This window comes from Sapajus apella, unplaced genomic scaffold (genome assembly GCF_009761245.1).
Source record: "Sapajus apella isolate SASKATOON/1434 unplaced genomic scaffold, GSC_monkey_1.0 scaffold7, whole genome shotgun sequence".
NCBI lineage: Eukaryota > Metazoa > Chordata > Mammalia > Primates > Cebidae > Sapajus > Sapajus apella.
Window position 1 is genome coordinate 2,813,032 of NW_022436947.1, and position 22,398 is coordinate 2,835,429.

General features: G+C 45.1%; 1 protein-coding gene and 1 non-coding gene across 2 annotated transcripts in view; one reads left to right on the forward strand and one right to left on the reverse strand.

Annotated features, from left to right (window-relative positions):
- Nucleotides 1-19,571, forward strand: part of ZC3HAV1 (zinc finger CCCH-type containing, antiviral 1) — a 51,250-nt gene extending 31,679 nt beyond the window's left edge. The window contains exons 4-8 of the mRNA XM_032275855.1: nucleotides 1,334-2,104; nucleotides 3,243-3,344; nucleotides 6,182-6,305; nucleotides 9,140-9,314; nucleotides 18,271-19,571. Coding sequence (XP_032131746.1) covers nucleotides 1,334-2,104; nucleotides 3,243-3,344; nucleotides 6,182-6,305; nucleotides 9,140-9,314; nucleotides 18,271-18,519 — 1,421 coding nt within the window. The 3' untranslated portion in view covers nucleotides 18,520-19,571. The remainder of the gene's footprint in view (nucleotides 1-1,333; nucleotides 2,105-3,242; nucleotides 3,345-6,181; nucleotides 6,306-9,139; nucleotides 9,315-18,270) is intronic.
- LOC116550514 lies at nucleotides 12,700-12,835 on the reverse strand. Its single transcript, XR_004268465.1, has one exon. It is a non-coding gene; the product is annotated as a U4 spliceosomal RNA (small nuclear RNA).
- Nucleotides 19,572-22,398: the final 2,827 nt, after the last annotated feature.

Below are 22,398 nucleotides of genomic sequence, written 5' to 3' on the forward strand. Positions count from 1 at the left end.
CCCCAAATGAACATCACATGCATGCACATCACATGCATGCACGCCACACACACACACGAGCACACATGTATACTTCACATTCACACGCATGTGCACATGTGCCTCAAACACAGACATATACATCTTCCACATGTACCTCAGCACACACACACACACACCCCAGATGAACATCACATGCATGCACGCCATACACACACCCCACACACCGTCACTCCTTCCTTCCTCCCTGCTTCCAGGAGGATGTGACTCATCAGGTTTCTAGAGAAAGGCCAGTTCCCTCCAGGCTATACTGCTTTGTTGATGTTGACTTCTTATATGCTTTGGGCCTTGTAGGATGGGATGAAGAAAACTGGGAAAATTTCTAACTGAAACAAAGTTAGGCTTTTAGACTGTGGTTCCGTTTTCCGTTGGTTTGTTTGAAGCATTGTGAATCTTGTCAACCGTCAGGTACACCCATATCACAATACGGGCAAAATCGAATGCTTTCTGGAAAATCTCTGATTCACCCCAGCCTATCTCTCCATTCACTATAGTGGTGAATGTTGACTCAGGACCAGGAGATAGTGGACGGCCCCACCTAAAAGCTTTGGGGTTTGGGAGCTACTTTGAGTCGCAGAAGAGAGCCAGGGTCTCACTATCATCCTAGGCCATGGAATGGTGTGCTCTGCCGTGCAGGCAGAATGTCAAGATATTTTTCTTTTTTTCTTTGAGACGGAGTCTCGCTTTAACACCAGGTGGGAGTGCAGTGGTGCGATCCTGGCTCACTGTAACTTCTGTTTTCCGGTTTCAAGCAATTCTCCTGCCTCAGCCTCTCGAGTAGCTGGGACTACAGGCATGCGCCACCACACCTGGCTAATTTTTTGTATTTTTAGTAGAGACGGGGTTTCACCATGTTGACCAGGATGGTCTCGATCTCTTGACCTCGTGATCTGCCTGCCTCGGTCTCCTAAAGTGCTGGCATTACCGGTGTGAGGCACCGTGCCCAGCCAAGATTCATCAGCTGACACAGTTGGTGAGCATCTGTAATCCCAGCTGCTTAGGAGGCTGAGGTGGGAAGATCACTGGAGCCCAGGAGTTCGAGGTTGCAGTGAACTGTGGTCAGGCCACTGCATTCCAGCCTGGGCAACAGACTGATACTCCATCTTTTAAAAAAAAATCCTGTCGTTGTCAAACCACCCATCTTCAAGATTTTTATGCATCAGATTAGGTCAAGTAATTTGATCACACTTTAATTGCAAAGCTGGAAAAGCAAAGAGAGGGAAGGGTGGTAGGAACACAGTCACATTAACTCCAATGTTCATTATTTTGTTTCATTTTGGCTTTTTTCTCCTAGCTCCTACACATCGTGGAAACATGGCATATAGGGCTAGAAGCAAAAGTAGAGATCGGTTCCTTCAGGGCAGCCAAGAATTTCTTGCGTCCGCTTCAGCATCTGCTCAGAGGACCTGCACGCCTAGTCCTGATCAGATCGGCCACAGGGCTTCCCTGGGGGATGTGCCCGTAGACGATCTCACCTACAAGTTCGGGTATCTGGGGAGTCAGGCTCACACTCGGCTTCCCTCTGGCTCGTCCAAGGCTACCGATCTTGGAGGAACAAGTCAGGCTGGGGCGAGCCGGGGGTTTTCAGAGAACGGCAGTCTACATGGCATCTTGTATGGGAATCCAGGCGACACTTACCATGCTTCTGATTCAACACCAGCCCCCAGCTGGAAGGGCCCCACATCCTGGACGAATGACAAGGGCACGGGGAGAGAGTCTGTGTTTTCTCCCACGCTACCTGCCACCCGCTCTTCTCTGGGCTGTCTGCAAACACCTGAAGCTGTGACCACCAGAAAGGGCGCAGGCTTGCTTTCCTCAGACTACAGGAACATCCATGGCAAAAGTGGAACTCAGGACATGCAGGCTGGCCCTCTTTTTAATAATAACGCCGATGGAGTGGCCACAGATATAACTTCCACAAGATCCTTAAATTGCAAAAGCACAAACAGCGGTCAGAGAGAAATATCATCCCCTAGGAATCAGGACGCTGGACCTGCTTCCCGACATCTCCAGGCCACTGGCAGAATCACAGATGGCGCTGACCCAAGAGTGGCACTTGTTAACGGTAAATACAGAGGGAAGACACTTCGGGCTAGTACCTTTGTCCACGATGCACTGAATGGCTCTAGTAAAGTTGCAGATAAAACTACTGATGTAGGAAAAACGGGTGCCACTGGTTTTGGCTTAACAATGGCAGTCATGGGGGAAAAAGATATGTTACATTTGGAAGTCAGAGTCTGAGAAGCCTGGGCCCTACCATACCTGGGGAAACTGCTGTCCCTGCACAGGTCAGCACTCTGCCTCAGTCACCTGCTGCACTTTCCTCAAGCAACAGAGCTGCAGTCTGGGGGGCCCAGGGGCAGAACTGCACACAGGCTCCTGTTTCCTCTGCCAGTGAGCTCACAAGGAGGATGACAGGCTCTGCTCAATGTAAGTCACTGAAGGACAAAGGGGCCCCTGTGTCCTGAGTCTGCAGCAGAGTGGCTGTGGCTGGTGGTTTTTTCTTGAGTGCTCCCCAGCAGCTCTTTTTTTTTTTCTTTTTGAGATGGAGCTTCACTCTTGTTGCCCAGGCTGGAGTGCAATGGCGCGATCTTGGCTCACTGCAACCTTCGCCTCCCGGGTTCAAGCGATTCTCCTGCCTCAGCCTCCTGAGTAGCTAGGACTGCAGGCACCTGCCACCATGCCTGGCTAATTTTATATTTTTAGTAGAGATGGGGTTTCTCCATGTTGATCAGGCTGATCTTGAACCCCCGACCTCAGGTGATCTGCTTACCTCGGCCTCCTAAAGTGCTGGGATTACAGGCATGAGCCACTGCGCCTGGCCACTGACAATTCTTAAAGGGCATAAAGTCAGAGGGTTTTGGTTAAGGGGTGTTCCGGTCAGGAGACTGACTAGTGAAGACAGGAAAGGACCAACCAGTAGAACCACAGGGAATAAGCTGCCACATTTATTGACAATGGGAATATTTCAACTATGATTTAAGAAACAAACATAGCTCTCACAGGACTCTGTTGTCCACATTTTTGTTTTATGGAGAAGCTGTCTAGACGCTCATGAGCAACACATAAATCATAGGAATTTTCTTGAACATGGCCCCCATGTTCAGATATTTCAGATATTCTTTCCCATTGTGAGACCAAGTGCCTTGATTTTTGGTTTAAACGTTAAGATCAGTATACACGCTTCCTCTTTTGTTTTATAGATTCTTTATCTGATGTCACAAGTACCGCATCTTCTAGGGTGGATGATCATGGCTCAAAGGAAATTTGTCTTGACCATCTATATAAGAGTTGTCCTCTTAATGGTGAGTAACCTAAGGATTTTTCTGGAAGCTTCTACCTGTTGGCCATTGTAAATAATGCCGCCATGAACATGGGTAGGCAAATGTCTTCTCAAAACCCTGATTTCAATTCTTTTGGATATATACCCAGAAGTGGAGTTGGGGATCATATAGTGCTTCTGTGTTTAATTTTTTTTTTTTTTTTTTGGAGGAACTTTTCATAGTGGCTATACTGTATTTCTTTTTCTTTTTTATTTCTTTTTGAGACAGAGTCTTGCTCTGTCACCAGGCTGGAATGCAGTGTCATGATCTCTGCTCACTGCACTCTCTGCCTCCCAGGTTCAAGCAATTCTTCTGCCTCAGCCTCCCGAGTAGCTGGGACTACAGACACATACCACCACGTCCAGCTAATTTTTCTATTTTTAGTTGAGACAGGGTTTCACCATGTTGGCCAGGATGGTCTCGATCTCTTGATCTTACGATCCGCGCACCTCAGCCTCCCAAAGTGCTGGGATTACAGCCACTGTGCCTGGCCACCATTTTTCATTCTCACCAGCAATGTACAAGGGTTTAAATTTCTCCACATGCTCACCAATTCTTGTTCTTTCTGTGTGTGTTTGTCTTTTTTGTTTGTTTTGAGACGGAGTCTGGCTCTGTCACCCAGGCTGGAGTGTAGTGGTGCAGTGTCGGCTCACTGCAATCTCTGCCCACTGGATCCAAGTGATTCTCCTGCCCTAGCCTCCCAAGTAGCTGGGATTACAGGCATATGCCAGCACACCTGACTAATTTTTGTATTTTTAGTAGAGATGGGATTTTGCCATGTTGTCCAGGCTAGTCTTGAACTCCTGACCTCAAGTGATCCACCCACCTTAGCCTCCCAAAGTGCTGGAATTATAGGCAGGAGACACTGTGCCTGGCCATTGTCTTTGATAGCACCCATTCTAACAAGTGTGAGGTGTGGACTATAATGAGTGATTATATACTTTTGAATCAGCCAAGTCTCAAGTAGGGACACTCAATGGGTGTCCCTGGGGTGTCTGAACCTGTCTTTTTTGTTTTAAAGTTGTCACACATCTTTATTTTGAGTATTTCAAAAACAATTTAAACATAACGTACTGTAAATTTAGAAAAACAGAAGTATTTTCTGTCTTCCTGTACTGTAGCTTATAACATCAATCATTCTTTAGCCGGCATTCCTGCAATGGCTATCTTTTGTACGCCCAGCCCTGTGTCAAATATGCAAGGGGGTTGTAAGCTAAACCATGGTGCGCCTTTTCTTTAGTGAGTTTGTAATTAAGGTGGGGCATCAAAACATCCATAAAATGCCAGGTGCGGTGGCTCACGCCTGTCATCCCAGTACTTTGGGAGGCTGAGGCAGGTGGATCACTTGAGGCCAGGAGTTCAAGACCAGCCTGGCCTTCATGGTGAAACCCCATCACTACTAAAAATACAAAAATTAGCCGGGCGTGGTGGTGCACATTTGTAATCCCAGCTATTCAGGAGGCTCAGGCAGGAGAATCGCTTGAACAGGAGGTGGATGTTGTAGTGAGCTGAGATCACGCCACTGCTCTCCAGCCTAGGCAACAGAGTAAGTGAGACTCTACCAATGAGAAAACTGCATGAAGTAAGTAAAACATAAAAGCTTAAGCTCAGGCCGAGCATGGTGGCTCATGCCTATAATCCCAGCACTTTGGGAGGCTGAGGTGGGTGGATCATGAGGTCAGGAGATTGAGACCATCCTGGCCAACATGGTGAAACCCTGTCTCTACTAAAATACAAAAAAAAAAAAGTTAGCCAGATGTGGTAACACACAGCTGTAGTTCTAGCTACTTGGGAGGCTAAGGCAGGAGAATCGCTTGAACCTTTGGAAGCAGAGGTTACAGTGAGCCGAGATCGTGCCACTGCACTCCAGCCTGGCGACAGAGCAAGATTGTCTCAAAACAAAACAAAACAAAACAAAAAAACTTAAGCCCAAACTGGGTATTGGTACTGGCTAAAGGAATGCAAAAAAAAAAAAAAAAGTCAGAGGAATGGAGTGAGATTCATTAGGAGAATCTTCCTGGAAGAGATGAATTGTAGGCCAGGGCTTCAAGGAAATACAGGTGGTTGCCTCTGCTGAAGAGCATTTTGGCTTAATCTACTTGCGGGGGTATAGAAAGAGTAACTAAATTTCTGATTAACTCAAATTTCTATGTGGGTAGAGTGACTTTTGAGGAGTGGGGAATTTTTTTTTTTTTTTTTTTTTTGAGACGGAGTCTTGCTCCGTCACCCAGGAGTACAGTGGCATGATCTTGGCTCACTGCAACCTCTGCCTCCTGGGTTCAAGCAATTCTCCTGCCTCAGCCTCCTGAGTAGCTGAGACTGTAGGCGCATGCCACCACACCTAGCTAATTTTTTGTATTTTTAGTAGAGACAGGGTTTTACCATGTTGACCAGGATGGTCTCAATCTCTTGACCTCATGATCCTCCCGCCTTGGCCTTCCAAAGTGCTGGGATTACAAGGTGTGAGCCATTGTGCCAAGCCCAATTATTTTATTTTTAGTAGAGACAGGATTTCACCATTCTTGGCTAGGCTGGTCTTGAACTCCTGGCCTCAAGTGATCTGCTTGCCTCAGCCTCCCAAAGTGCTGGTACTGCAGGCGTGAGCCACCATACCCGGCCTGAAATTTTGCTTTCTGATGAATCTCCACAGTAATGAAGGAACCTGGATAAGGGACACACAGCCGTGCCAGCAGGTATAGATGGGACCTGTCTGGCAGGGGGCAGGGCAGGCATGGATGGGGAAAGCTGGCAGTGAACTTGGCTGAATTGGTTAGAATCCCCACTCAACAGTCCCTCAGACCTCCTGTTTGTCTTTGTAGGCAGCTGCACCAAAGTCCACTTCCATCTGCCTTATCGGTGGCAGATGTTTATTTCAAGAACCTGGACGGACTTCCAGTTCATGGAGAAGATTGAGGAGGCCTACTGTGACCCCCAAATCCAACTGTAAGTTGGTGGCTGTACTCTGGCTTTCAAGATCCCAACACTATCAAAGGGAAGCATTCGTACTAGGCTTAGGGGAAAAAGAAAAATACACTTTTCCATCAGAATCCCATTCGAGTGTGAGATACCTCTTGAGATAAAAATGGCAAATGCCTGCCGAGTTAATGAAGGAAATCACAGCGGGGTGAGTTTGAGGTCTACGGAGCCTGACTAATAGAGATTCTGGGAATGTTTTCTAACTCAAATGAAATAAACAATGACATGGTTATTTATTTAGTTGATAGTTGTCAATGTGTCCAGCAGAAAAACAATGCAGAGGCCAGCTTGTATTCTCATCAGTTCATCACAGAACTATTAAAAGTACTAAGTGATTTAGGACAAAAGAGCCTTTGGCTTACCTTCTTAATTTAAAAACATGATTTGAGTAATTTTATATAGTTCTAGTGTCGAATTTTGTTGTATACTTTAGCATTTAATACCTTCCTTATGTTTGCTATGTTCTCCAGCCTGGAGGCATCTAAGAGGGTACCTTCCATTTCTGCTTCTGGCTGAGTGTGGTGGCTCATCCTGTAATCCTAGCACTTTGGGAGGCTGAGGCAGGAGGATCACTTGAGCTCAGGAGTTCAAGATCAGCCTGGGCAAATGATGAAACCCTGTCTCTACCAACAATACAAAAACTAGGCAGGCATGGTAGCACACGCCTGTGGTCCCAGCTACTGGGGAGGCTGATGTGAGAGGATCACTGGAGCCTAAGAAGTTGAGGCTGCATTGAGCCGTGATTATGCCACCACACTTCAGCCTGGGTGACAGAGTGAGAGCCTGTCTCAAATAAATAAAAACATTTCTCCTTCTGGAAGAGCTGAAATGGGTGATACCCATATGACCATATTTATCTATGGTGTGTAGGGATATAAGAAATATCCTAGTTTTACAGTGAAATTGTTTAGGGGGAAAAGTTACATTACTTTTCATCATATGAGAATTTAGTGATTTGGGGGTGGAGATTCTGTGTTGCTGCATTTTTACCACTAGAGGGTGACATCACCCACTTTCTTGTTGCTAGATCTGTATTTCCTCCCTCAGGCAAGTTTAGAGCTGGTCTTCTCAACCTCAGCACTACTGACGTTTTGGGCCAGATAGTTATTTGCTGTCAGGGCTGTTTAGCACTATTCCTAGCCTCTATGCACAGGTGCCAGGAAGCACCACCCCTCCACCAGCCCCTATGGTTGTGATAACCCAGAATGTCTTCAGATATTATCAAATTTCCTGTGAGGTCAAAATCATTCCTGATTGAGAACCACTGATCTAAGAGGTCTTTCTAAGAGCAGAAATTCTCAAACTTTTTGGTCAGAGTACTCCTCAACACTTAAAATGTATTGAGGATCCCTGGCTAGGCGCCTTGGCTCACGCTTGTAATCCCAGCACTTTGGGAGGCCAAGGCAGGTGGATCACGAGGTCAGGGGTTCAAGACCAGCCTGGCCAAGATGATGAAACCCCGTCTCTACTAAAAATACAAAAATTAGCTGGGCATGGTGGCGTGCACCTATAATCTCAGCTCAGGAGACTGAGGCAGGGAATTGCTTGAACCTGGGAGGTGGAGGTTGCAGTGAGTTGAGATCATGCCACTGCACTCTAGCCTGGGTCTCAGTCTCAAAAAAAAAAAAATGTGTTGAGGATCCCAAAGAATTTCTGGTTATGTGGAATATAGCTATCAATATTTACCATATTAAAAATTAAAACTGAGAACAATTATATATTTGATTCACTTAAAAATAAGAGGCTGAGCACAGTGGCTCACAGCTGCAATCCCAGAACTTTGGGCAGTTGAGGCAGGCAGATCACCTCAGGTCGGGAGTTTGAGAACAGCTTGACTAACATGGAGAAACCCCATCTCTACTAAAAATACAAAATTAGCCAGCTGTGGTGTTGCATGCCTGTAATTCTAGCTATTCAGGAGGCTGAGGCAGGGGAATCGCTTGAACCCCGGAGGAGGAGGTTGCGGTGAGCCAAGATTGCACTAGCGTGGGCAACAGGAGCAAAACTCTGGCTCAAAAAAAAGAAATAATAAGAATAATAAGCTTGATGTATATTAACATAATGAACATATTTTATATAACTATATTTATGCTATATACATATTCATGTATATTCATTTAATATACATACCCAGGTATATAACTGTATTTGTTTATATATGTATATATAATATTTATATGGATAATTATAAAATAACTGTTTTCCAAAACAATTTATTGAGAAGGGTTTTATATTTTTGCAAATTTCTTTAATGTCTGGCATAATAGAAGATAACTAGATTCTCATATCTGCTTCTGTATTCAATCTGCTGTGAAATCATACATTGCATAGCCTCTGGAAAATTTCTTCATGTATTCATGAGGGAATGAAAGTGAAAGAAGGAAATAATGTTTAACGTTATGATGAAAATAACTTTAAGCTTGCTAATTTTCTGCAAGGGTCTCCACATTTTGATAACGATTTAAATAATATAAATTAAGAAATTAATCAAATGTGAGTTTCTAACTTAACTTTCTAACATCGAGCCAATCAGGAGTTTTGTGGGCACGGGTTTATTTCGGGATATTTTCTGAGGGAAGAATATACTTTGTGATGCCCTTAAATATGTGGTGCAGACAAGTCACTTTCCTCTCTGCGTTTCCGTTTTTCTTTTATGTGTAGGACCTGGAGCTACAGAAAGACAACCTGAAGATCTGTTTTAGCTCTAAAAGTTTAATTCTGCACTCTCATTAGGGAAGCCGAGATTGTAGAAAACAGAGGTCAGTGAAACATTATGTTAACTTAATACTTTTCTCTCTCAGCTTTTCTGTGGGAAGTTATACAATCAATTTTCGGAAAATGACTTGTGGTTCCAATCCCATCCAACGCCTTTCCACTCCTTCTTCTGTCACGAAGTCAGCCAACCCTGTTTTCACCACCAAATGGATCTGGTATTGGAAGAATGAATCTGGCACATGGATTCAGTATGGAGAAGAGGTGAGCACTGTTCCTCCTTGTGGGGGAGCCCCTTGTTTAAAGTTGCCAACTTAAAAACAACACTATTGGCTGGGTGCGGTGGCTCACGCCTGTAATCCCAGCACTTTGGGAGGCTGAGGTGGGTGGATCACCTGAGGTCAGGAGTTTGAGACTAGCCTGGCCAATGTGGTGAAACTCCATCTTTACTAAAAATACAAAAATTAGCTGGGCGTGGTGGCACTTGCCTGTAATCCCAGCTACTCGGGAGGCTGAGGCAGGAGAATCTCTTGAACCTGGGAGGTGGAGGTTGTAGTGAGCTGAGATTGCACCTCTGTACTTCAGCCTGGGAAATAGAGCGAGACTGTTGCCAAAATAAATAAATAAAATAAAAAAGAACACCATTAATAAAATGTTTGAAGGCTACGTGTTTACCCATGAAGTGGTTACAGGAAGTGGTATTTTTTTTTACCTTGTACACAGCCATATTCAGTTTTTTTTCAGCAAGCATGCACTCCAATTATAATTATACATTAAAGCATATATTCACTTTTATTATTATTTTTTGAGATGGAGTTTTGCTCTTGTCACCCAGGCTGGAGTGCAATGGTGTGATCTTGGCTCACTGCAACCTCCACCTCCTGGGTTCAAGCAATTCTCCTGCCTCAGTCTCTTGAGTAGCTGGGATTACAGGCATGCACCACCACACCCATCTAATTTTTGTATTTCTAGTAGATGTGGGGTTTCACCATGTTGGACAGGCTGGTCTTGAACTCCTTACCTCAGGTGATCTCCCCACCTCGGCCTCCCAAAGTGTTGGGATTAGAGGCCTGAGCCACTGTGCCCTGCCATAGATTAATTATTTTTAAGGAACTCCTTGAGACATGTCAGCTGTACATCCGCCATTTCTCACCATCAGAGGAGACAGTGGAACCTTGACATAGCTTTCTATGTATAAACACATAAATGTAGAGAGACTACTGCTTTGAGCTGGAAAAGAGGGTGAGAGTGAGAACTTAAATGACCATATGGATGATGGCATGGTTAATTATACCAGGGGATGTGTTAATTCACTCAAGCAATGAAACCACATCTGGTACAGATAGTCACTAGTATTCAATCAGAGTCTGGATTTAGATGGACTTAAAAGACTGGAACTAGAAGATTCTAGGCTGACTCATAGTGGGAGCATAGAAATAGGGATGGAAGTTTAGATAAGCAGAGCTTCTGTCCCTCTGTCTGTGTCCTTTCCTCCCTTCAACTCACAGGATTAGAGTGAGAGAAGCAGACCTTAAAGTAGGTAATGAAATCAGAGTGATGAGAAACAGAAAATGAAAACAAGAGATTCAAATGAAGCCAAAGATAATGAAAGGGCCGGGGGGGTGGATCACCTGAAGTCAGGAGTTCGAGACCAGCCTGGCCAACATGGTGAAACCCCATTTTTCCTAAAAATACAAAAAATTAGCCAAGCTAGGTGGCGGGCACCTGTAATCTCAGCTACTCGGGAGGCTGAGGCAGGAGAATCACTTGAACCTGGAGGCAGAGGTTGCAGGGAGCTGAGATCACGCCATTGCCCTCCAGCCTGGGAGACAGAGCAAGATTCTGTCTCAAAAAAATAAAAGGAAAGAAAGAAAAGAGAGGACAATGCAGGGACAAAGAAATGGCAGCATAAGGTTCTACATATTTAGGTTAGTGCAAAATTACTTTTTGTCCTGTGGTAATTACTTTTAATGGCAAAAACAGTGATTACTTTTGCACTGAACTAATAGTTACACGTCAGTGGGCTATCTGTTTGGCTCTGAGCTGCCTAACTGCCAAAGCAAACAAAATGCTTGGGAAAGGCACGGCTTTTTTATGTTAATGAGGCCTGGGAAAAACACCTCCTAGAGTGGGCCACATAGCAGGGACCCTGTGTGCTGTGGTGAGGTCCTCAGCCATCGACAGCCCTACCGTGAATTCAGCAGCATGGTGGTTTCCAAACTCTCTTAGCAGCAGATACGCGTTATCACACCATCTTTCCAAGACCCTAAACAAGCCAACTAGAGTAGAGCAGGGCTGCCTGGTGGAATAGGATCCCGACTCAGAGCCTTCTCCTGGTCCCCTCCTTGTTGCTGTCCTCTCTCCTGTGGTGGCCCATGTAGCATCTCTGCAGAACAGAGTTCTGCTGAAACTCCCATGTGTGAAAACGCCTATGATGTTAAACTTGGCAAAGATTCTTTTTACGCTCAAGCCAAGGATGAGATCAATTAAGCGATTCTGTTGGCACCCATGGAATAAAATTATAAACCCAAATTAATTAGCCTTGGTTAAAATAAAAATAAGCTATAGGTCTCAATGGTTTTTATGTCAAATATTTGGAAATTTTCAGTAAGATATAAAGAAGGAGGGTTGGCAAACATTTGAATTCTAGTGACATCAAGGTTCTAGGAGGCTGGGTGTGGTGGCTTACGCCTGTAATCCTGGAACTTTGGGAGGCCAAGGCGGGTGGATCACCTGACCTGAGGTCAGGAGTTCAAGACCAGCCTGGCCAATATGGTGAAACCTCGTCTCTATTAAAAATACAGCAAGGCCGAGCGCAGTGGCTCACACCTGTAATTCTAGCACTTTGGCAGGCCGAGACGGACAGATCATAAGGTCAGGATATCGAGACCATCCTGGCCATAGTGAAACCCCACATTTACTAAAAAATATAAAAAATTATCTGGGTGTGGTGGTGCGCACCTGTAGTCCCAGCTACTCAGGAGGCTGAGGCAGGGGAATCACTTGAATCCGGGAGATGGAGGTTGCAGTGAGCTGAGATCATGCCACTGCACTCCAGCCTGGCGAAAGAGCAAGACTCCATCTCAAAAAAAAAATACAACAACAAAAGATTAGCCAGGCGTGGTGGTGCGCACCTGTAATCCCAGCCACTTGAGACACTGAGGCAGAAGAACTGCTTGAAACCAGGAGGTGGGGGTTGTAGTGAGCCAAGATTGTGTCACTGCACTCCAGCCTGGGCTACAGAGCAAGACTCAAAAAAAAAAAAAAAAAAAAAAAAACCAGAAAAAAAAAAAAAAAAAAGGTTCCAGGAACCAAAAAGAGCTATCAGGGGAAGAGACTGTATTTAAATTTATACAAGTTCAATCATGTTCCCTAATAAAACATCAAGAAACTTCCTGAGCTTTTTTTTTTTTTTGAGACAGAATTTGACTTTTGTTGCCCAGGCTGGAGTGCAATGGTGCAATCTCGGCTCACTGAAACCTCCGCCTCCTGGGTTCAAGCGATTCTCCTGCCTCAGCCTCCCGAGTAGCTGGGATTACAGGCGCCTGTCACCATGTCTGGCTAATTTTTTGTGCTTTTAGTAGAGACGGGGTTTTACCATGTTGGCCAGGCGGGTCTTGAACTCGTGACCTCAGGTGATCCCCCTGCCTTGACCTCCCAAAGTGCTGGAATTACAGGTGTGAACCACCATGCCCAGCCCTTCCTGAGCTTTTTAAGTTTTCAATTAGCAATAATCGCGCCTCGGATAAACCTCATTGGCTACGATACTGCCACTGTGCAAAGCTTTCCTGAGCTTTTTAAATACAAAGTTCTGTCTGGGACATTCAGTGTGTGTTAGCTGTTTATTTATTTATTTTAAATTTTGTATTCTGGATTCCCATGAAAACTGTAGAGTTTTTAGAATGTAACATTCAATCTGCAAACACATGAATGTTGTATTCATTAAATGTGACATATGTTTGTTGGATGTTCACTGAAGATGTGAATGAACTCTTACTGTCTTATACTAGTAAGACCCATCATTATGTAAATTGAGTTCACTCTAGTTAAAAAAAAGGAAAAATCAGGCCCTGGGTTTACTATTTTCCTTGTGGCCAGTCCAGATAAAATTAAAATGATGTTTCCAGGAGATTCGAACCCCACATATTAGGAGCACATAGTAGAACCCCACATATTAGGACCCTGGTTTCTTTCAGGGGTCAATGCATTATGGTCCAAGTTTGCAGCTGTTTGGTGACCTGACTTGAGCCAGTGTAAGGCTAGAATATTTAGAGAAAAGAGTGGACTGTGTGCTTTCAGAGAGTGCCCCACAGCTTTTATTTCTTGTTACTGCATTTTTTTTTTTTTTTTGAGATGGAGTTTCACTCATGTTACCCAGGCTAGAGTGCAATGGCACGATCTCGGCTCACCGCAACCTCCGCCTCCTGGGTTCAGGCAATTCTCCTGCCTCAGCCTCCTGAGTAGCTGGGATTACAGGCACGCACCACCATGCCCAGCTAATTTTTTTTTTGTATTTTTAGTAGAGACGGGGTTTCACCATGTTGACCAGGATGGTCTCGATCTCTTGACCTCGTGATCCACCCGCCTCGGCCTCCCAAAGTGCTGGGATTACAGGCTTGAGCCACCTCGCCCGGCCTGTTACTGAATTTTGAATAAGTCAGGCAATTTAGAGTTCTGGGTTGGCGTCTCTCTAATAGGAAATTGAGGTGTAGAAACTTTTGCCAACAGAGTAGGTACATATGCTTTGATGATGAGCTCTCTCTGGGAGGCAAAATAGATACGCTTTTATGGAAATTGATATGCTTAACCAGGACTCGTACCTACATAGATGGTGGACAGGGAGAAGGTGTGGTGTTAGGAGAAGTGATTGAATAGCTGGGCAGTTTGGCAGCAATAGCATAGGGCAGAGTGATAGCAGGGCTGACCGAATGCAAAGCCTGATAGTTACTGGATGTGCATCAGGTAGGGTGTGCAGATTCGGGTCCTCAAAGATGTTTACCAGCAAAGTAGCTACGCTTAGCAGCTGGGGAAGCTGGTGTTGAGGAACAGCAGGAGGCTATGGCCTGAGAGACCCTCTCAGAGCAAAGACAAGCCACAGCTCTAGAAAGCCAAGGTCGAGGCAATCGTTGATACACACAGGACAAAAGCGAAGACCTGTTTACTGCAACTGAGACATGAGTTCCAGTCTTGTGGGGAATAAGTAATTGATGGCTGTATGATTCATTCATTTATTCAGACCTGGAGTCCAGTACTATACTCTAGGACACATTATGGCTATTAAATTAATGACTAAAAGGTCTAATGAGACATCTTGCAAGACTGTCATTACCTGTCACTTAAGAGTATGGGACAACTGTAGCTTAGGATTGCCAAAGAACTGGGGCCATATCAGCACAGATATGACTTTCAGATACCACAAAAAAGACTGATCCTTCCAAGAATAGCTTAAGATACCTTTATAATAGAAACACCTGGTAATTGACCCAGACTGCACACAGGTACAAGAGAGGGACTTTGAGAGTTGCTTCTGGACCAGCAGTCAGTCACATGACCTCTTGACCTTCACATACCCATGGCATGGGCATGCTCCCGCTATCCTTTTAGTCTTCCAATAGCGAGGCTTGAATGAACCAGCCTATACAGCAAACAGTGCCTGAGATTCACCTCTGATATGGACTAAACCAAGGGGAAATGTTACCTTGAGGACTGCGCCACCTATCAGGCGTCATGAACATGACAAGTGCAATGTGAGGGCAAGGCTAGAGAGGGCCAGAGTGGAGCCGTGCTAGGCTGTGCCGATGCTCAGACGCTGAGTTAGTGGCTCTGTGCTGTCCAGTGTGACAACCACTTACCACATGTGGCAATTTCATTTTAAACTTGAATTAAACACGTAAAAAATTAAGAAACAAGTTCCATGGTCACTGTAGTCACATTTTCAGTGCTCTGTAGCCATGTACATATAGCTTGGCTACTGAAGGAGTTAAAAATTTGCCACTCTGGCATATTGACTATTTTGAGCTAAAAGCACTTGAAAAACAGCAGGTGCAAGACGATCAATCTTTCTGTTACTTAAAAGCTGGAGATGAAATTCCCATTAAAAGTACTGGAAGGGGCCAGGTGCAGTGGCTCATGCCTGTAATCCCAGCACTTTGGGAGGCTGAGGTGGGCAGATCACTTGAGGTCAGGAGTTCGAGACCAGCCTGGCCAACATGGCGAAACCCCATCTCTACTAAAAATACAAAAATCAGCCTGGCATGGTACTGGGTGCCTGTAATCCCAGCTACTCGGGAGGCTGAGGCAGGAGAATCACTTGAACCCGGGAGTGGAGGTTGCAGTGAGCTGAGATCGCACCACTGCACTCCAGCTTGGGTGACAGAGTAAGACTCACCGTCTCAAAAAAAAGAAAGATGTCCTCCCTATACCAGAATGAAAGTAGCCTTCTTATCATCAAGGACAGGAAACCTGTGTAAACAAACCCTATTACACAAGTCTTTATCCTCCTGGACACTTCTCCACCCAATGAACTTCCCTAGTCCAAGCCTCTTTGCTCATCCCATTTTTATAATTTATGACTCTTTGTCTAATTCAGTAAAGGGTTCATCTGTAACTGCAGCCTTAGTCTTCACTATCTTAGGAAGGCTCCCGTGCCACCTAAAACTTGTATTAAATAAATGTGATGCTGTTCTCCTGTTGGCCTGTCTTTTTGTATATAAATTTATGGAGTACAAATGTTATTTTGTTACAGGCATAGGTTACCTAGTAGTAAAGTGAGGGCTTTTAGGGTATCATCACCTGAATAATACTCATTGTACCCATTAAGTAATCTACCCCTGTCCCAACCTGCCCTATCCTTCTGAGTCTCCATTGCATGTCATTCCTATTGTGGTCTTATATCAACGTAATGCTCAGGTTCAGCCAAAACACTGTAAATGGGTAGAGGTGAAATTTTGCTTTCCCAGCTGGGCGCAGTAGCTCATGGCTGTAATCCCAGCACTTTGAAAGACTGAAGCAGGTGGATCACCTGAGATTGGGAGTTTGAGACCAGCCTGATCAATATAGTGAAACCCCCGTCTCTACTAAAAATACAAAAATTAGCTGGGCTGTGATAATTTATGCATATAATCCCAGCTATTCAGGAGGCTGAAGTGGGAGAATACTTTGAACCCGGGAGATGGAGGTTGCAGTAAGCCGAGATCATGCCACTGCACTGCAGCCTGGGCAACAGAGCGATACCCTGTCGAAAAGAAAAGAAAAGGAGACCCTGAGAGACTTGAGAGAGAGAGAGAAAGACAAAGAAAGGACAGCCTGTAAGACAAAGAAAGAAACAAGGAGACCCTGTCAAAAACAAAGAGAGAGAGAAAGAAGAAAGAAAGAGAAAGAAGGAAGAAAAAGAAAGAGGGAGACTGTGTCAAAAATAAAGAAAAAAAGAAAAAGCAAGAAAGAGAAATTTTGCCTCCCCTACATACATATGATATTGGACAGCACGGAGAACATTTTCATCACCACAGAATGTTCTAGTGAACAGCATTGGTCTAGACCCTAGAGCCTTCCTAGTCAAAGTGAGGTCCACAGACCAGAAGCATCAGCCTCGGCATCACGCAGGAGCTGGCGGAAGTATAGAATCTAAATCGTCTCCTACTTTCCCGGAATCATATCTGCACTCGATCCCTGGGGCGTTCGCATGTGTGTCAAAGTTTGAAAGTCTCTGGCCTTTTAAGCCAGGAACAGGGTGGGTTCTACAGAGCTGAGCAGGCAGTGGATGGATACAGGACTTCAGCTGTAGGGATGGGAAATTGGGAAGTGATTCAGCTAGTGGTCAAACCAGGGGATACCAAGGTACCAGAGCTGCTCCACCCATCCTGCATTGTGCCAGAGGTGTTTTGCCCACTTGGGCCAGAGGAAGGCATGCGGTTTACCAGGCATCATCGAATCATGGCAGCAACCTCTTTTCCAATCATCCTGATAAATACTGTCCACAAAGCTATGGCAACAAGCGTCTTCATGATATGACTGAGTTGTTGGCTGTCGGTTAGAACATTCTGCTAAAGTCAGCATCCTTGTCCCTTCCACCCTTTGTACTGGTTCTCCCTCCTGAAACACATTCAAGTTGATTTCCACTTTGCCCTGTGTGCAAATATTTGAACACTGCTTTCTGCCGTAACCATGCTCCACTGCAGATAAAGAGACCCAGCTCAGGCCTTTCTCTGTCCAGGGTGTTTTTCTTGGACACTTTCATTCTGTTACCTTCCCCTTACATTCAGCAGGCATTTCCATTAGGGAAGGGTAAGGGGCATGGGTCTAGCTGAAAGCCGAAGAGTCTGGAATGTCGTAATAAAAAAGGAACCGTGAGCCCTTACCCACCATGGCTGCCTGTAAAATTTTGCTGTCATTAACTCCTTTGTTCTGGATCACAGGAAACAAGTGTCTCTTCACCATTAAATACTGAGAACCCCTCCTGCTAGGAGCACACATCTAGTTTGCCCTGGTCGGCCACCCTGCGCCCTTGCTAAAATCAACTCATTTCCCTCGTACCTATCCATTCTGATATTTGCATGCTTTATCATATGCTTTGAGACTAGAGATTATAGGTTTACATTTTGGGGTGATGCCTCATCCCTTTCCTTATCGCCCCAGTCAGTAGCAGATCCAAGTGCATTTTCAGTGCAGTTGGCTAGCAGGAGACTTTGCCAGTTTTGTTTACTTACTCTGGTTCAGGGCAGAGGAGAGGTTATTTATATTTGAACACCGCTCCTTCTGGAGTTTAGACGAGGAGCAGACGATCTTTCTTCACTTCATGACAGCTGTAAACTGTGCATGGCTAGACTAGCCCGCGATGTTCTATTTCATGCAAAAGTTGGTGTCAGATTCTGTTAGATGACAGATGCTGATGTGGCTTCACAAAAAGGCGGATGCAAGTTGCTCTGTACATTTGGCTCGTATTTTATGGAAGGTTGTAAAAGATATTGCAAAAAGCTACAGTTTTCTGGCATCCCCCAAGCATGTAGTCAGTTTCTGCAGGATAGACTGCTGTCTCTTAGGTACCATAATGGAGAAGACCACAGAAGTTTGTGACATAGCTCTGTGCTGGACGTTCTTCCAATCTGGTTTGGGAAGCAGAATGCACTCCTGTTCACATCCCATTGCTCAAATGAAATCCTTTAACAGTAGAGATTTCCTAAAAACTCCTGAACTCTTTACCTTTTATTTTTTTTCAATTTAGAAAGACAATCAGAAAAGTTCAAGCATCGACTCTTCATACCTGGAGGCTTTCTATCAATCCTGTCCGAGGGGAGTTGTGCCATTTCAGGCGGGCTCACGGCACTATGAGCTGAGTTTCCAAGGTAAGTTTCTGTGTTTGGCAGTGTTGTGTGTCACTGAAAGCCGCCTGGAGTGTGCACGTGGGAATGGGAGCAGAGTGGGTATGTATTGCTATGGCCAAGGTCAAGGTCAAGATTTAGCAAGGTGGTAGAGTGTAAGCCGGTGGCCATCAGAAGACCTGTGTTCTAGAGCTCTGGCTCTGACAAACACTTGCTCTGCCACCCTGGGAGGTTCACCTGGCCTATGTAGGCCCAGTTCTCTCAACTGCAAAATCAGGGGCTCAAACTAAGTTGTCTTAGGGGTGCTTCTAGCTCTGCCATGCTGTTTCTGATTCTGGGTGGGGAGCTGCCCAAGCAGAGGCAAAATTTCAGGTGCTGGTGACTATGGTAAAGACCTTGGGCTTTTGGGCACCTTCAGAGTTTTAGAAACTTGCTGTTTCTTTTAGGCTTTATCATCCAGGTCAGTAGTTTCATCCTCACATTGATTAAAGTACCTTGCCTTCTACCATGTTTATTGGAGCTACTGTAGAAATGTCTTCTGGTCAGCTGCCGCCAATCTACCTGCTGTGTTTAGTTAGGTATAAGGGCAGGAACTGCCCTCTTCTGAAGGTACTGTCCCATCGGGCACACCCTAGGACACCGCCTGCACATGATCAGGGACTTGCTCTTTTGGGACTTGCAGGTGCTTCAGAAGAAGTAAAGGAGCCTTTCTAAGGTCCCTGAATTCCCAGATGGTACCTGCAGTTGGGTCATGTATCACTTAGTGTGCATTAGGTGATGTAGCTTTTACAAGGACCATTATACCAAGTATTTGGGAAAACAGCCTGGCAGTACCAGTGCCATTAACATTTGCTAATATGCTTGTCTTTTCATTCCCCCAGGAACCTTTCTTAGGAAATAATTCACTAGAAGAAGGGGGAAGAAAGCTATAGGCATAAAGTAAGGTGCTTGTTAACCAGCATGGTGTGACCTACGAATGGGCCAAATACCAGTGCCCATAGTACTAAAAGCGGACCGGTCTGTGCACCAGTACAGCAGCGACTACATAAATCAGGGTCCTAAATTTGGGTGGCATATTTGGCACTTGTTAGAGATTTTGATTATGAAAATTAGATAGGAAAAGCAAAATTTGATATTGTTAAATGAAAAAGGCAGAACACTTTTTTTTTTTTGAGATGGAGTCTCCCACTGTCACCTGGGGCTAGAGTACAGTGGCACAATCTCGGCTCACTGCAGCTTCCACCTCCCAGGTTCCCAGGTTGAAGCGATTCTCCTTGCCTCAGCCACCCAAGTAGCTGGGATTACAGGCACGAGCCACAATGACCGGCTAATAGAAGAGGCGGGGTTTCACTATGTTGGCCAGGCTTGTCTGGAACTCATGACCTCGTGATCTGCCTTCCTTGGCTTCCCAAAGTGCTGGGATTACAGGCATGAGCCATAGCTCCTGGCTTTTTTTTTTTTTGAGATGGGGTCCCACTCTGTCACTCAGGTGCCATTATGGCTCACTGCAGCCTCAACCTCCCCAGCTCAAGAGATCCTCTTACCTCTGCCTCCCAACTAACTGGGACTACAGGTGCATGCCACCATGTCCAGCTAATTTTTAAATTTTTTATGGAGACGTGGATCTTACTATGTTGCCCAGGCTGATCTTGAACTCCTGAGCTCAAGCATCTTCCCACCTCAACCTCCCAAAATGCCGGGATTACAGGCATGAGCCACAGTGCTCAGCGAGAACCCCAAATTTATGTTTCTGCATTTTTCTATTTATATTTAAAATAGAAAAGTTTTTTTTTTAAAAAAATCAATGTGCACAATAATTGCAGCAATGCATGCATGTGGACCAAGACTGGAAGATAATAGTGAAAAGTTAAAATCTCTTCTATTGGGTGGTAGAATTAAAAATGACTTAAATTCTGCTGGGCATGGTGGCTCACGCCTGTAATCCTAGCACTTTGGGAGGCCAAGGTGGGTGGATCACCTGAGGTCAGGAGTTCAAGACCAGCCTGGCCATCATGGTGAAACCCCATCTTTGTAAAATAAAAAAACATATAATAAAAATATATATAAAAAACAAAAAAAAATGACAAATTCTAAAGAAATTCTTAGGTGATATTATATTGTTTTTATGGTTTAAAAGGGTGGTGCAGAGATGAGAGCCAATAGGCTTTGTTCCTCGTCTAGGAGCAAAGAGCAATTTGTCCAGCTACTTCTGTTTGTTTGATTCATAGCAACCAGTTCAGAGCAGTTTGTAGTGTTCCGGATGGCTTTTTCCCTCCCTCCCTTCCTTTCCTTCCTCCTTTCCTTTCCCTTCCCTCCCTCCCTCCCTTCCTCCCTTCCTTCCTTCCTTTCCTTTCTTCCTCCCTCCCCCCCCCTTCCTTTTTCTTCCTTTCCTTTCCCTCTCCTTCCTTCCTTCCTTCTTTCTTTCTTCTTTCTTTTCTTTCTTCCTTTCTTTCTCTTTCTTGCTTTCCTTTCTCTCTCTTTCTTTTCTTTTCTTTCTGCTCACGCAACTCCCGCCTTCTAGGTTCAAGAGATTCTCCTGCCTCAGCCTCCCAAGTAGCTGGGATTACAGGCATGCACCACCACGCATGACTAATTTTGTATTTTTAGTAGAGATGGGGTTTCTCCATGTTGGTCAGGCTGGTCTCAAACCCTGATCTCAGATGATCTGCCCGCCTTGGCCTCCCAAAGTGCTGGGATTACAGGCGTGAGCCACCACACCTGGCCATGGCTTTTTCTATTTCTTAACTAGATTGCAAGTGTATTCTGTCATGCATTAAGCTAGTATCTGAGTGCCAGCCGTGTAGTGGCCACTGCTGTAGGGGCTGGGATACAGTGATGAGGTTGCTCTTCCAGCCTATATTCAAAAGGGTGATGAGAGGCAATAATCGGGTAAACAAGTCAGGCCATTTCAGAAAGCAGTAAGTTACTGAGAAAATGAACCGTGCCAGGAAGCAACCAGAGAATGGAGGAGTCAGTGGGACAGCACTTACTTTCATAGAGCAGCCTCTGCCTGGGGGAAGGAGGGCGCTCCAGGAGAAGGAATAATGAAGGCCAAGGCTGGAAGGTACAGACCAGCTTGAAGTTTCACAGAACAGGTAGATGGTCTGTAAGAGATGAGAGCAGAGAAGAGAGATCCAAGATGGCTGATCGCTAGCAGCTCGGGATTGTAGCTCCCAGTGAAAGCACAGAGAACGAGAGGACGCCACATTTTCATACGAATTTTGTTGCTCATGGACCAGGAGATTCCCAGCGGAGGAGCCCCACGGGTTGCCAGTGCAACTCTTGCGGCTGGCGCGGCAGTTCTTGGTGCAGAGTAAATGGGACTGGGTCCCCTTTTGGCCGACGTTTGGAGCTCCGGGAAGGCAGAGTCGCCTGTTCAGCTGATCGAAGGACGGACTCAAGAAGGAAGCCAGTCCGGAGATTGCCGGGCAGAAAAGCACCATCAATCTTACCGCCGGCTGCAGCGCAGTGGGTTGCTTAGATTCCAGCGATGGGAATCAACAAGTTGGACGTCCACTCAGAAAGCTAATTAGAAAGTCGCTAATCACAAAGACGACAGATGGATAAATTTATAACGAAGGGAAGAAACCAGCCTAAAAAGGCTGAGAATACCCAAAATCAGAACGCCTCTCCCTCTATAGGGGATCACAGTTCCTCATCAGCAACGGAACAAGGCCTGATGAAGAGCGAGTGTGTTCCATTAACAGAAGAAGCAGGCTTCAGAAGGTGGATGATAAGAAACTTCTGTGAGTTAAAAGAACTTGTTCTAACCCAATGCGAAGAAACTAAGAACTTTGAAAAAAGGTTTGGTGAAATACTAACAAGAATAGACAATTTAGAGAGGAATATAAGTGAATTAATGGAGCTGAAAAACACAACACGAGAACTTCGCAAAGTATGCACAAGTTTTAACAGCCGAATCGATCAAGCAGAAGAAAGGATATCAGAGGTGGAAGACCAACTTAAATAAAATGAGAAGACAAGATTAGAGAAAAAAGGATAAAAAGGAATGATCAAAGTCTCCAAGAAAT